This window comes from Vanacampus margaritifer, chromosome 12 (assembly GCF_051991255.1).
Source record: "Vanacampus margaritifer isolate UIUO_Vmar chromosome 12, RoL_Vmar_1.0, whole genome shotgun sequence".
Lineage (NCBI taxonomy): Eukaryota > Metazoa > Chordata > Actinopteri > Syngnathiformes > Syngnathidae > Vanacampus > Vanacampus margaritifer.
The window spans coordinates 17,152,578-17,168,863 of record NC_135443.1 but is presented as its reverse complement, the minus strand read 5'-3'; the positions used below and the strand labels follow the sequence as shown (position 1 = coordinate 17,168,863).

General features: G+C 38.7%; 2 protein-coding genes across 3 annotated transcripts; one reads left to right on the top strand and one right to left on the bottom strand.

Moving 5' to 3' along the window:
* The first annotated feature begins 157 nt into the window (after positions 1-157).
* On the top strand, positions 158-8,244 carry LOC144061381 (adenosine kinase-like). 2 transcript variants are annotated; one of them, XM_077581779.1, is made up of 11 exons: positions 158-326; positions 1,821-1,895; positions 2,856-2,909; positions 4,280-4,358; positions 4,450-4,622; positions 4,711-4,819; positions 5,678-5,848; positions 6,674-6,709; positions 6,793-6,907; positions 6,998-7,084; positions 7,172-8,244. In XM_077581779.1, the coding sequence occupies exons 1-11, from the start codon at positions 232-234 to the stop codon at positions 7,294-7,296; spliced, it is 1,119 nt and encodes a 372-aa protein (XP_077437905.1). In that variant the 5' UTR covers positions 158-231; the 3' UTR covers positions 7,297-8,244. The 2 variants fall into 2 exon arrangements, with proteins under 2 accessions (XP_077437905.1, XP_077437906.1); XM_077581780.1 differs by lacking the exon at positions 158-326 and adding an exon at positions 976-1,120.
* Positions 8,245-11,291: 3,047 nt separating this feature from the next.
* Positions 11,292-12,357, bottom strand: LOC144061746 (dual specificity phosphatase 29-like). The gene is made up of 3 exons (XM_077582478.1): positions 12,179-12,357; positions 11,869-12,092; positions 11,292-11,524 (listed from the first exon to the last, which is right to left on the bottom strand). Exons 1-3 carry the CDS (start codon positions 12,355-12,357, stop codon positions 11,292-11,294), a joined length of 636 nt encoding a protein of 211 aa, XP_077438604.1.
* Between the last annotated feature and the right edge of the window lie 3,929 nt (positions 12,358-16,286).

The window sequence follows — 16,286 nt, the reverse complement described above, 5'->3', positions numbered from 1 at the left end:
ATAATAATAATAATAATAATAATAATAATAATGCTTCTGAAGTCAACGTACTACAAGTCTATCAATGCAGCTTGTGATTGGTGGAGCCCTCTTGGGCCGTCCCATTTTAACAGCCTGCGAGCCCACAATCAGGGTGATATATTAATTTATTTTAATAGCGGGATCTGTGCATGTCGTCTCGCTGATAAAAAGGTGAACAACGCAACGTGCCCGTGCCTTGCTTGACCAACAATGGCCTCCTCCGAGGAACCCAAAGCGAAGAAACCCAAAATTTCCACACAAGAGAAGACGGACTCTGTAGCCAAAACCTCTCCTGTGAAATCAAGGTGACAACAATCTCGGGGTGGGGAAATGTGTGCTAATATTTAGTTGTTAAAACGAACTCTAATGTGAGCTTCACTTATAGTTGGATTTTTTTTCTTAATGCACAAATGTGAATGAAGAGAAAGGAGGTCAATGATTGTGTGTAACCTCGTTGTTATAGCTAACCTGAATGCTGTACTAAAATTTAATCTTACTCGTCTTCAAGCAGTGCTATTAAAATTGTCCCCTTGTAATTGTCCTATGAGTTGTTATTGCCAGTTCAAGGTGACCGTCGGTATGTAGAAATAAATAGTTCACTCCCTGTCAGTGAATTGCTGTCCCGTTGCCAGGTTTGTTGGGGTGACACTGAACGCACCACGGTCCAACACAACGCGTGGCATGGCAGTCACGTGGCCTCAACAAGGCACTGTTTTGGTACCCAGTTTTCCCCGGCTTGCACATGAATGCACCACGATGCAGTTCTTTACGGCTAATCCAGCTCCTTTGAAGCGCTTATCAGCACGCTTCTCACGATCATTTGAAGTGTCTTACAAGAGACGTGTTGAGGCGAACCGAGCCAATAGCCAGGCAGAGACCGGCTGTTGCGGCCCTTCCTCCTTTAGATGCCCACCAGTCAACCAGTTAGGAGGAGGAGGAGGCGGAGGAGGAGCTGGGGTTGCAGGGGGAACATCGATCTGCCACACATTTGTGCTGAAATTGAGGTGTTTGGGAATTCTTTGCTCCTTTTTCATTTAGCTCGCTCAACAGGTGTCTAGCACCCACAGAGACAGACAGAGAGACAGATGTCTACATTGAGGTAAGTGGCAAAGAGGATCAATGTAATGCTTGAGTAATTGGCTGCACATATATCATCTGACTTACATAGAAGGAAGATGTTTGTGTGTTGTCGGACAAGATAGTGAGGGTGTGGCATCCACTGGGGTCCATGCATTGACTTTGGAATTAACAAACGTGCTTTAGTCTTCTGTGCTTTGGCAAATGGCTAAGTTACCAAAGGGAGGCATGTGAATTGAGGTTGTCTACCCTGGACTGCAAGATTTTGTGGATTATAAAAGCAAAAAGTTGCTTGACAGACATTCGCCGATGCTGCACTTGTGGATGTTATTCACTGACACAAGGCCTGAGGGTCTGGAAACAGCTTGTGTGCGGGTCATATCAGTGTGCTTTTGCAAATGGAATCACATGCAATGTCGCCCTGGTGGAGAAACAATTACACACATGGTTGACTTGGCTCTCTCTTTATACAAGTACAAGTAATGTCACTGGTGAGCACTATTTCTCCTTTTCCGTGCAGATTTTTCATAGTCATCATGTGATTGTGGTCACATGAAGCTAGCGTATGCCCAGGGTGACATTTCTGACCCACTTGCTGGCTTATCTCGAGCAGATTCGGAGAAAGTAAACAAGCAGGATGCTGCAACATTTAATCTCAAGATGCTCCTTGTTGATTTAAAGGAAAGCAATGGCTAAATCCTCTTTTTGCACTTATGCTGCAGCCCTAATTCACTCTTCGGGATGGGAAATCCCTTGCTGGACATTTGCGCCGTGGTGGACAAAGACTTCTTGGACAAGTAAGTACAACATTAGGGATAGAAGCTGATATTCAGCATATTGACTAATATCCGCCATTGACCTTTTTTTAAATTTATTTATTGTGACTTGATAATAGAGACATTTAAAATGGTATTAGCTTCAAGAAAGTATTTATTTAAACTTTCAGTTAACTTTGAGATGCTATTTGACCCTGTGGTGTAGACTGCACCTTGTTTTTGTTTGAAATTGAAAATAAGACTTGCTGATGACCCGGGCAACGCCCTGAACTTCTCGTTAGAATTTTAAAACAATAATAATAAGTCAACAAGGAATGAGTTGGAGTTTTTATTTGTTTTAAATTTGGATGCTAATAATTTCCTTTTTAGTGAAAGTCAATGTATGCTAATAATCGGTATCAGCCCTTTAAAAAAACACATCATCGTATCTCTATTCAACAGCAGTTTGTTTCTAATGGTCTTGGGTGCACCACATTAAATGCAAACTAGCAGCTAGTGCAAAATGTAAAATAAAGAGTCATTTCTGTATTGTTTTCTGTTTAACCTCTATAATGGGCAGATAAAGCAACAATTTGAGTTCCTAATACCAGTTAGCGCCAGTCAGACATTCTATTTACTTATTTCTTTGACTTTGTATCCTCTGCAATAATCTGTAGATTTTCCTTTAGTAGTGTCCAAGCTGCACTGAAGTGACCAGGACAAAGGGTTCATGTGGCTTCCAGTTCAGAGTCCACCCTGCAAGGAAACCCTTGCGTAAATGCTGGGATTCGATTTAAAACAGCCACGCATGCGTATCTGATTCAGCCTCTCCTCAAATAAAGCAGAAATGAAACTACCTCATGGATTAAAAAAATGTTCTCGATCAAAACAGTGGCAGAACCACTATTGTGTCTGCATAATCAGATAAACTTGAATGAGGATGATAGTGTATTTTTTCTGAATGAATGTTAATATGCTTTTTTTGTGTTCTTTAATTTGTAGATACACACTGAAACCAAATGACCAGATCCTGGCCGAGGACAAGCACAAATCTCTGTGCGTATCTCCCCTTTAACAGCCCATCTTGTAGAATATTGACTATTTGATGTCACATGTTTGCCCCTCGCTGTTACATCTACATTCTAACCGACTCCTCTCAAGGCTGGAGCGGACCAGTCAAAACAGCCCTGCAATGAACTCCGTTCGGTTATAGAACAGCAATAGTAGGGCAGCAGATCTAGCACAGCGAGTGTGTATGAGCCAATAGCAGAGCAGGACTTTTCACCTCCCAGTTCCTGTGAGACAAGAGCCACAAAACAAACAGCAGGAGATAAAGCATCTTTTGCATTTTACACAGAACAGTCACAGTAACCCGCAATCAATTAAATATGTGGTACTGGATCTTATGACTAAACTTCTCCCATCCAACACGTGTGCGGCTAAATAATTTTTACCCTTGAACTAATAGGCTCTTGTAGGATAACTGTTTGTATCTTTCCTCATGTTCAGTAAGCAAGCACAGTCGGAAAGCCCCACGCTGCACCATCTGGCTCTGTCTCAGAAAATTTAACAGCAGTTGTCCTACCCACAATCCTGTTGAACCCTTGAAGAACAGGTTTCTCAGCTACACTAGGCTATACATGTGGGTTGTTGTAATCCATATCTTCTACCACTAGAGGTCGTTTGTCTTTTCTGGAACTGGTGGTTGATTGGAGAGTAATTCTTCTACAGTACTACTGTATGTTTGCATGAAATGAATGACCACTGCCCAGCCATCAGAGACCGTGCCTATACGTGACCATAATTCCGAAAACTGCTTTCAATCACTTAATTAAGTTTGTGCTATTAAAGGGTAAAGTTTAAGATGAACTGAGCAAGGAATGGTGCAGACACAAGTCTGGGATTGATGGATAACGGTATGAATTAATGACTATCATAATCTATATATGATGTGATCGATGTAACCTGTAATAATGTGTCCAAAAGGAAAAACGGAATAAAACAAAACAAATCAACCCCCCCCAAAAAAATTATTGACAATAATATGTTCTGTACAGCAAAACTAGTCTAAATACAGTATTTTGAATAATATTGCGTTAGTGGAATATGAGTTAAGCAGCAAAATCCAGAAGTTTTTATCAATATCAGAAGGTGGCCATTTTGCCATTGAAAAGACATCGCAGCTGCTCAGGTCTCAGGTAACAACCAATCACAGCTAAGCTTCAGAAAACAGGGGAGCTGTGATTGCTCGTTACTTGAGACCTGAGTAACTGTGAATGTGATGTCATCTTCAGTCGACCGCAAGTTGCAAAATGGCCGCCCCCTGAGAGGGATAAAAAGGCTGGATTTTGGATATTAATGAGAAACTGATGTGATATAGGTCTTGCTTTATTTATTTGTAATTTCTTATTTTTTACCCCATGCAGGTTTGATGAGCTTGTGAACAAGTTCAAAGCAGAATACCACGCTGGGGGAGCCACACAGAACTCAATAAAGATCGCCCAGGTTTGTCCTTTGTGGCGTCCTGTGACATCACTGCAGTGATTCTGTCCTCCATTTAATGTGGAGTGGTAATTTGTGCCATCACTGCGCGCAGTGGATGATCCAGGAGCCTCACAACGTGGGCACCTTCTTCGGATGCATCGGCAAAGACAAGTTCGGTGACATCCTGAAGAAGAAGGCGGAGGAGGCCCATATTGATGCTCACTACTACGAGCAAGACCAAGAGCCCACAGGCTCGTGTGCAGCATGCATCACTGGAGCGAACCGGTAAGGTCCACACACATACACTGGTTTTGTTTGTTTGAAATATTCAGCACATGGTTTGTTGATCTCTGGTGTTTTCTCTTTCTTTAAGGTCTCTAGTGGCTAACCTGGCTGCTGCTAACTGTTATAAAAAGGAAAAACATCTGGACATTGAAGAAAATTGGAAGTTGGTGGAAAGCGCTAAAGTTTATTATATAGCCGTGAGTACTGATCCGTGAATGTCACGTGACTCCCCTTGTTTGCCTTGAACCTTCGAGGTGAACTTTGGAGCAGTCACTGTACATATAAACAAATGTCTGACACAAAAGACAACTTGCATGAATTAATTTGAACTAAAAGTTCTAATAAAAAAAATCTAAATCAAAGTTTTAAACGAACTGTAGTTAAATATTAACTTCAAATACATTAATTGTATTAAAAAGTTAAATAGAACGCAACTGAACTTGGGTAGTGATTTTTAAGTACCACTAGAGGAAGCCTGTGTACCACTTAAATGAGAATTGTTGGTTCACCGTCTTTTTTCACAATTAGCGACCCAATGAAAACGGACCAGCAACCTGTGTTTGGACATGCATTGTTTATGGCAGTGATTCCCAACTACTATCATTTATTTATTACAAATAATTTACCATTGTTCATCTATGAATGACAGTGACTTATTGTGATAGACAGGACAATTATATGCGCCTCCACTAGATGGCAGAGGTGTTTTTATTTAACTTTCCCAGCTGTTGCTATTCACAGAACAAAATAAGTTAAGCCTTCCTGCTAGCATATTATCAACTTTGTGTTGAACTGAAAAGGTAAGTAAATTTGTTAGTAACCTGAGATGAGATCATCATTATTTCTATACACGTACTTTTTGTTTACTTGTGTGAGACTTTTCTAATGTTAAATACGTGCCTAGGTTCAAACACTGATTTATCGTCTAGTATTGGTTATTAATCTAATGTAATTAAAATATTTGCTTGTGGATGCATATGTATTTCACCACAGCTGTACTATGCGTTTCCACATGTATTGATGCATATGTTGATGTTGATGATGTTTCCTTCCAGGGTTTCTTTGTCACAGTGTCTTTGGAGTCCATGCTGAAAGTGGCCAAGCACGCATCAGAGAATAACAAACTGTTCTGCCTCAACCTGTCCGCACCCTTCATCTGTCAGTTCTTCAAGGACCACCTCATGCAGCTCTTGCCTTTCGTGGACGTGCTCTTCGGCAATGAGACGGTAAGGCAGTTTTCCGATGAGTATTTATTGGACAGTATGTGTGCTTGAATAAGAGCAAAATGCAGTGATTGGGATTGCATTCTGGTGTTCGACATCATGCAACGTTACCTCTTCAAATATTCTGATGTATTCAAACTGATTCATAAGTGAAGCCTCCCCATATCGTTATCACACCGTACTTTCCTTCTGACAAACTGTCTGCAGCCTCTCTTAGTCCCCAAAAGAGCAATCTTGCTTTCATCATTCTACAAAATTGCTCCATTTCTCTTTTAAGCCGGACAATGTGTCCAGCTTGGTCGACAGCCACTCTACCACCTGAGCCATTTCACTCTTGCTGTTTGCCACTATACTACATTGCTGGTGTGTCCAAAATGAGACCAAAAACGTGCCTTTGAAGGATTCCGCCTGACACCTTTAATATAATAACACACAGCTGGAGAGGCATGGCTCAAGTGCTACTACAAGAAGTGGCTGTCTCCCAACCTGAAGGTTGTGGGTTCGTTCCTCAATCCCCGAGTAGCCCCCCCTTAAATAAGATGATAAAATGTACTCAAAACACTTCTTGTAATATTTACTTAGTTTTTTCAAGTAAATATTTTACTTAGTTTTTTTTTTACAGTGATAACATAACGTATGCAAAACTGTGGTTATACAACAAAATCTTGGCTTAAGCGATTCGCATTAAAAGCTAATATCTTCAAGCATGTTTTTTTTCTGTTTATACTTTATACATTAAATCAGTGGTTCTAGTTATATATATGTATTGTTCTGGTATAAAACAAAGATTCACTAATCTGTGATTTTTCTGTTGATTCCGTCCTACAGGAGGCAGCCACATTCGCTAAAGAACAAGACTTTCAGGTGATTCAGTGTCCCTGCTGTTATCTCTGCTGCACTTTAATGCATTTTGTCTAAACGTGTGTCATGCGGTCACGTCTCTGCAGACCAAAGACATTAAGGAGATTGCCAAGAAAATGCAGGCTCTGCCCAAAGTCAACACCAAGAGACAAAGGATTGTTGTCTTGACTCAGGGGAAAGATGAAACTGTGATGGCTCTCAGTAAGATTTCCATTCCTTTTTTCCCCCCTCAAATAAAATCGGTCTGTGTTTGAGGTGTCATTCAACCCCCACCCCAATGTTTGTGTTCAGTTGACAAAATTGAGACTTTCCCAGTGATAGCAATTGATCCCAAAGACCTTGTGGACACAAACGGTGCTGGTGACGCCTTTGTAGGAGGTGAGAGCTTGCAGTGATCGCTTTTATGACTTGTTAGGATTTTGTGGGTTTTCCAGTTTTAAAAAAAGATTTCCTTCCGCTGCGCAGGTTTCCTGTCTGGGCTGGTCCGAGAAAAAGCGCTGGACCAATGTGTGAGAGCAGCTCACTACGCTGCCAGTGTCATCATTAGAAGATCGGGTTGCACGTTCCCTGAAAAGCCGGACTTTGTTTGATGTATTTTTATTGTTGTTCTGTGTCCCCAAAAATGTCCATCATTTGACACAAAATGTCACCTAGAATATTTTTTACCACAGTACTCCCTCCCATTCAGATATATATTTTTGAACCTGCCATCTGATTGTATTTTTTAATTTTAATCTCTTCTTTCTTTCGTCTTTCGAGTTGCAAGAACTATTAATAAGGGATCGCAAGCTCAGCCAATCAAATTATGGTAAATATAATTGTGGCCAAAATCAGGTATACAACCACAGGACCACATTTTGACATAATAACTCTTAAACATCAGTGTCGACTTCATAACTCTGCACTCAATTGATTTTTTAATTAAATAATTCTACTTGTTTGTAAGGGATTAATTTGTGTGTGATTTACGACAAGTTTTTCGTTTAAAAAACATGAATTAATATGCATCAAAGCCACTGGCCATAGGAAATACAACTGTGAACTGTGCAAATCATGAGTGCCTTTTAATATTGGTTCAAAAAGTTAAATACTTGAAGCTACTTTCGTCATCAATATGCAAAGTAAAAGTGCACATACGCTAGTCCTGTTGGAAAGTAAGACCAACAATCAAAGGATAATTGAGGGCATTATGTGAGTAGCCATTCGAAAGGTGTAATTTTTTTTTCACCCATTTTCCAAGTACCTCAACATTCAGCTTTGTTAAATTTCATACAAATGCACATTTATCACGTTGTGATAAGATTTTGTTTTTACCTCTTCAGTGTTTGATTTAGATTAATCAATACTTGAATACAATTTTGATGATGCACAATGGTTTCTTCCTTTTACAATTGTTTTTAAATATTGGATTTACAATCCTATTCAGTCGTATTCCTCACTATGTACTCAAACAAGAGGCCTCAAGTGACCCTTTTGTCTGGTTGTTGCCAGACTTTAATGTCTAACATGGACAAATAAAATGAACACAAAACAATCTACGCTCTTGGATTTTTTTCCCCCTTTGTATATTTATTTATTTATTTAACATTTCCTTGCCAACAGCATGTCATAAAATTTAAAAATGAAATTGAGATGCTATTAAGATATTTTATGTTGGATTTATTTATTTAAATATCTCAATCTATTACTACACAGTACTCATTGCAGTCTCGACCTCATATGCTGGTCTTTTAATTTTAGCTCATGAATTTTTTTTTTGTGTGTCTTTTAGTTTGTATTTGCCCCAGACTTCTCACTTACTAGTGAAACTACAAATCAATCCATTTAGATTTTTTAAATAACTGAAATTAAAATAAATCAAGTTATTTGCTCTGTTTTATACCAACAATAACATACAAATCCTTTAATTTTGGAGATAAAAATTTAATTTTAAAATTAATTGCAGTACAGTACTGTATTTGTTCTCTATTGGGGTGTAACACCCACCCCCACGGCCTAACATGCATGTCAAAATGTATTGTGTGCCCCCCGGTATTTATCCAAGAACAACAAAAATACAGTTACAACCAATTTTGGTTGGGCTGCAAATATACTAATGTATTTCTTTCTTTATTTAGTTTAAAGCTGCCTAAAGCCTTCTGGTACTCTCCCAGATCCTCATTTTAAAAACGGATGTAATTTATATATTTTAGCAAGTAATCTTAATTTCTTTTAAGGTAAAATGGGTTTTTTTCATATAATAATTTCAGATTAAAACAAAATGGAATTATATAGATATATTTTTCTTCCTCATACATCACTTACACATTTACCCAACATTTTCAAGAATAGCCCGTAAAATGACTCCCATTACTCCAATTTTGATTTGTTAATATTTAAGCACATATATGTTCAGGGCTGGCCCTAGGTGATTTCGTTGCTCTAGGCGAAAGTGTAGATTGTAGTCCCCCAGACAACTACATGTAATACAAATAAATAGCCTAAGTACAGTGTAATAAAACTGTTTAGTGCAATTTGTGCTGACATTATTAACTACAAAATGTTTTCAAACTATGTACAACATATTTGTGTAAGATACATATAAAAAGTAATAAAAATAATGAGGTAAATGACGGACGCCCATTTTGTTAACAATTGACGGGAAACTTAGAAAAATTGACGAAAATTTAAATGTAATTTTTATAGACAATTCTGATTGACTGACATACATATACACATACCTCTTCACTGGGCCCGTTTTTCCTCCTCCTCCTTTCGCCGCTTTCTTAATGCGGTACCTGAGGGCTTGGACCTTTTCATTGTAAAGTTTTTTGATGCATAGACAACAACATAAGCGAGCCATCCATCTAGCAATAGCGCTAACACTCTGAGAAGATGCGCGACCCTTCCCCCTACCTTTCACTGTAAACAGCAGCAGGTCAGATTCAGGGTGCCAGGTCATGATCTCATATTTTTTGGGACTAGAAGTCATTAAAAAATGATTATTATATAATATATATATGCGGTATAACATAACATATATAAATAATGTAAAATAAATCAAATATATATGCTCTATAACATTTTGTAGCATCCTCGGTTGAAATAAAGATGGTCTGTCCAACTGATGGTTTACAACTTTTATTAAACCTTCCTTTGTGTGAACACACTGTAAGAGCTACAATACAAATAAACAAAAATTGCCATTAATAACTCAAACGGATTTTGTGTATCCTTTTACTATATTTAAGCCATATATTAGGGTGACCAATTTCCCATTTCCAAAAAAAGAGGACACTTGCCCCGGCCTTGAAATTGTGGTACCAGTCGCAGTTTTATTTTCCTCGCAATGCCAACCTGACATTTTCATGAATTTATAGAACCACCGGACGCACTAACAGGACGTAAGAAAATGATCTGTCGTCCCAAAAGAGGACATATTTGGCCACCCTATCATATACCATCCATCCATCATTTTCTTGGCCGCTTTTCCTCACAAGCGTCGCGGGGGTGCTGGAGCCTATCCCAGCTGGCTTCGGGCAGGAGGCGGGGTACACCCTGAACTGGTTGCCAGCCAATCGCAGGGCACACAGAGACGAACAACCACACTCACAATCACACCTAGGGACAATTTGGAGTGTTCAATTAACCTGCCATGCATGTCTTTGGAATGTGGGAGGAAACCGGAGTACCCGGTGAAAAGCCACGCAAGCACGGGGAGAACATGCAAACTCCACCCAGGTAGGCCGAAGCCCGGACTCGATCTCACATCCTCTGCACTGGGAGGCGGACGTGCTAACCAGTCAGCCACCGTGCTGCCCCCTATCATAGACTATAAATGAATTACCCTAACTATACCTTTTATAGCCATGACAATTGAGTACAATTTATATTGTAAATAAACATTTTAACCTTGCATGTTGCCTTTATAAATACCCTAAAACTAAATAAACCATACAGAAATACAGATTCTTAGTCAATAAAACAGAATCTTGAGCAATAGCATTGCTAAATATTTACCAAGGAGCGTTAGCATACTCCAGTGGACGAAAACGGTAACGTTTTTACTATGCAGTAAATTACATAATGACCATGAAATATAGCAACATTAGTTAAACAATGAAACGAACCTAGTTCCCTTCTCAGCCAGGTGCTAAAGAATCATTCACTGAATTAGTTGTAAACTTCTGATTTCCTGTGGCACGCACTTCTTCTCTGCACTTGGAAGATGGCGCTACTAATGGCACAGTACATCGGTTACTTACGTCAGTTCCTACCGGTTTATGAGACCTTTTCCTGTATCCTTTAAAATAAAAGTATTAACTATATTATAATAGCACAATAAAACAACGCAATTCTGCAATCCAAAAATGCAAAAACAAAAATAATAGCAGGGTAATTTACATATTTTATTTTAGAAAACTTGAGGGGGGGAGGGGGATATTTTTTATCTCTTTTTTTTTTTTGCCCTGCAATTTGGCGCCCTCTCCACTAGGGCGCCTATGCCCTGTATATGTTAACTAACACGAGAGAGTTAGGTGTTCAGACAAAGATGAGGTATTACATCCAGTGAACACCCCAACCTCTTGTCGAAATGTGATCCCAATCATGGTTGTTGATCTTGCATCTTTAGTTGTTTTAGTCTCAGCTTCTCCTCTTGCAGTGTGATGTCAAGAGCTCTGAGCTGCTTGAGAAAACCGTGGTTGGGCAGGACGCAACGGCGTTGTCGCACATGCTCGATGGCGTCCACCACGGTTAAGCCTTGCTCCATCATCAGGTAGGCCAAGACCAGTGAAGCTGACCTGCTGCGACCCATCACGCAGTGCACCAACACCTTGTCTGGAACAAGTCAAAATATGACGAAAATTGAGACAGAATGCTGAATCTTGGTTTTGTTTGGATTTGTTCCAAACTGCCAAATTGTGTTTATCCCAGTGTGCAACCTTATGACGGCGCCAAACACACGGTTTTTGACCCAAATTCAAGCTTTCAACAAACATGCACTAAAATGTAATGACCAGGACATTTAGACAGCATTTGTAGACACCAGTTTATACAGTTTATTAGCAAAAAAAAAAGAGTTGATTTAGCGTTGAGTTACTCTTTAACAATGTGCTTTTCTTTGTGTTTGCTTAATTTAGTGGTTCTTGAACTTTTTACACCAACTACTATCCTTGACTTACTCAGTGGTTGTCTCAGAGCTTCGTTAATGAACTGTGTTGCCGGACAGAAGAACTGTGAGATGTCAAATGTGGGTTTGTCATCTGCCTCCAGCCCAAAATACTGGATGTCAGTGTCTGAGTAGTAATCTGCACCAGTCAGAACGTTGTTGTACTTCCCCTCGGCAGCATTCAACACGTGCGTGATACCCAGGTCCTTCAGACCAGGTCGCTCCAGAGCCGTCTTCCTTTTCCCAAACAACACATACCGCTTACTTCATTTTTACAAATTAATTTTAGTTATGTTTTTTTCAGTTTGTGCGTGTTTACTTACTCATCCCCGATGAAGATATTGGGCCAGACTTGGTTGAAGTGTGCATATTGAACGCTGGTGCCAGTCCAGAAAAGCTGCTCCAGGTCTAGAGTGCCTGGTGTGATGTAATCGCTATCTGGGTCCACTTGAACAGCTGTGTAGGGGTTCTTTCCTCTTGATTTTACCGCACAGGAGGACATGGTTCTCCTCTAAGCAGCAAGGAAAATAATCTTTTTTGGGGCGCGTTGCCACCTCCCAGCAATGTGGCCCTGTGCGCCCGCACATAATGCTCATGCCAGAAACCACCACTAAATACAAAAATGTGAATATGTATGATAGACAGATCGATAAACCCTCTGTTAAGTATTATCTACAAATGTATCTGAGGATGTCATTCAAGCTTGAGCATTATAATCGTTCTCAAATGCTGTACGTCTCATGGGAGCATTTCATCCGCAGGATTATTTCAAGATCCCAAAAATATTCAACCCATTCATGCTTCCTAAAATATTACATATGGTTACTCATTAGCTGTGTGTGAAGCTGAATATGAAAATATATCACTTACCATTCATATAGTTGTCTGAATTTTGTGATTTGTCTCCAAGCAGGACTTGTGTTCCTTCACTTTTGGCATAAGGACACATGCTAACTGCTCTCTCTGTGTTTGACATGATATTTTTAGGCCGTTGCCTGCCATGACACCACATCAGCGTGACGCGCAAACATTTGCTTGTTTCAAACCTTGTAACACCTCATGTACAGAATGACAGCAGTCACTGTCATGCTGCGTGGGAAACATTAAAAGTCCAAGGCACACACAATATTGTGTTACATCACAGTCATGTTAAGAATCTCACGTGTCCGAACAAGTGTGTGTGTGAGGTCCCATGACAGCACATTGAGACCTATTTGTAGAAATAACACACCTTGTCACATAATATTGGTTTGTGACTTTTTCATTTTTGTTAATTTTGTTTTTAGGTCCAATCAATAGTTTCTGTTCAAACAATTAAGACTTCGTATTTATCGTACTTAAATGTGCAAAGTCTGTGCATGTCACGTGCAACGGTGCAGGTGAGAAGTTCTTCTAAGGTGAACAGCAGTCACTTTTTGTAGTGGTTCAAGAGTAAGTATATTATTTCACTTTTGTTTTACATTTGATAGTTTATAGCTTAATTGTCTATTTGACACCGACATTGCTGTTTGTGGTTATCTAGAATTTTCCTTAATAGCTATTCATTTAATGCCATAATATTTAGTTAGGTGCTGTCGAGACAAAATCTTTTTCCATCTGACCAGAGTTTTGTTTCAATTTACGGTAATAAAACAAATAGCAACATCTAATCAAACACTTTTCAAATCAAAACAGCTATCAATAGTTCCATATGAAAGAGATAATTATTTACATTTCGTGGAAAAAAGATTCAGAGTTAAAACTTTTGCCAGGCAGTTGTATTGAAGCTATTTTATGGCTGAAAGTGCTCATTTAACTAATTAATAAATTTAAAAAAAATACCAAATTATCATTTGCACCAAATGTAACATTGTTTTTGGGATAATATTCAACTTGGGACTGCTGTAAAACACGCAGAGCTTTAATTATGTAGTTTTTTATAAGGAAGTGCCGATAGATAAATATTAAATGGCCATTTAAAAAAAGGAATGGCTTATATATTATGCATATTTGTCAGTGGGGTTTTCATACAATTAGAATTTCATCCAGTAGTTGATTTTAACATCTAAACATTCCAACATTGTTTTTGTTTTCTGATCAACACTGTTTAACTCGAAAGGTAAACGGAAAAGTTGCAAACATGCTGGGGAGCACCTGAAACACACACCACCGAGAAGAGGAAGATAACAATAAAGTAGATTTTTGTATTTTTTCATGATGTGAGGAATGTACACACTACACTTGGGCCATGGCTTTGATTCTTTTGTTGCTGAAAAATAAGTATGTTCAATAAAAATACAAGCAATTGCAATGTTGCACTTTTACATGCCTCTATTGATTAAAAGACACATTTTGGATTTCTGTAATTAATATAGTTATTTTGGCCAGTAAAATGGTTCAAAATATGGTTCAATTGATGATAAAGTTAATACTTAAAAAGCTGAAATAAATGTTTTGTTTTTTTAACAAAGTATTTATTTTAAATTACATTTTTTCTAAATTCCTTTAGGAGCGCAACTTGAAAAAAATATATATATATTTTTGCGTTTGGCCCACCTAACCACATTTGAACAACTGTCCTCTATTTAAAAAAAGATTTTGCACCGCAAATGCTCATTGAGAGAATGTGATTTTCATAAGTTATCATTCTGCCATGTTGTCAGATTTATGTTACGTATTGTCTGTCATTTTTTTGGTAATTTTTTTTTTTTTTTTTTTTGCCTAAATCATCTTCTCATGATGCAAATGGTTACATTTTTTGTGTTTCCTGAAAAATCAGAAAAAATTACTTGGGCAATTATTTTAAGAAAGCGTCGATTTACCATTAACAAGGACAAATACAATTTGTAGGAGAGTCATTTATGGACACTTTTTTGCCTAAATCTCTCTGCGACTTGCTATTTCTCGTCCTGCCTAAATTTGGCTTTGCTTCTAAACACAACCCAATGTATCACATCGCTTCATTTACACTAATGTTTTGTTGAAATGTCCTCGAATTTTAACTGAATTGGTATGAATCAGGAATTTTAGGAGAAACACATGAGAAACATTGGATATTTAAAAAAAAAAAGTAAAATGAGACCGAGATGAGATTCTCACATTTGAAAAAAAGAGAGAGAGTAAAGATTCTCACATTTGAAGAAAAGAGAGAGAGAGTAAAGATTCTCAAATTTGTCTCATGAGACATACACGAGCAAGCTTTGAGCAATAAAATTTGCCTCTGGGCTGTTATACTTTTTTATAGAGTTGATGAGAGTTGATGGTTTCTATTTTTGCATTGTGATGGAAGTCCCCACTGAAGGCTCAGGTACTAAATGCACAACCTATCACTGACTGACCCAGTGCTCATATGGGTGTTTGCGCATGCACATCATTGCCAATGTAAAGGTTGAGCCACACTTGATTGACATGCCCAGTGGGTCGTCTGTCTTTTAGCAGCAGCTCCTGGAGCGCTGTCACAGAGGGGGTGTTCCGTGGTGGATCCGTCAGAGACATTCTAGTCTAGCACGCACACACACACATGCACAACAACAACAAAAAGACTACATGAATTATATGTGCCTCGCGCACACTGAAGGCTCTATATTTGAGAATTGCACGTGGCATACCTATGCGTGGAAATTTTGGTAATTTCTCAGATGACCTACCATGGTCTTAGCAGGTGTACAGCTTAAATTGACTTTATAGATTGCTAGAGACATACAGTACATACAGTAGTGCACCGAGTGTCATTGGCTTCATTGGTAGTGCGGCAGTGTTACAGTCATGGTAAAATCAAGGTGTTCCACAACAGATCCAAGGAGAACTGTTTAATCCACTGTGACAACCCACCGCACGTCCCCTCAAGGGAAAACAATGTGGCATTATCCAATGAACTTTAACATTTGCTATCTCACTTAGTTCCATGCTGTTCTCCTTGGAGAAGAACTGACATTTGCCAGTATTGTACAGTATGTGCTACTTTTATGATCAAATGACACATATTGGATCACCATTCATCCATCATTTCATTTTTATAAAATGAATTTGTGATATGTTATATGATTTAATTTATTAACACTGTTTTCTGATTAATATTGTGTTTGTGGAATATAAATTAAGCCGCAAAATCCACCTTTTTTTTTATCCATCTCAAAGGGCGGCCATTTTGCCACTTGCTGTCGAGTGAAAATGACATCACAGTTGTTCAGGTAACGACCAATTACAGCCCTGCTTGTGAACATCACATGACCAAACTCAGAAAACAGGAGAGCCGTGATTGGTCGTTAACCGAGCCCTTGAAGAACTGTGATGTCACATTCAGTCAACAATAAGTGACAAAATGGCTGCCACGTGAAATGGATAAAAACAGGTCGATTGTGTTGCTTAATTGATATTCCATAAATGCAACATTAATCAGAATGCCGTGTTTGACTAGTAGGGGGCCGGTGCACATGGAACATATTGTAAAGA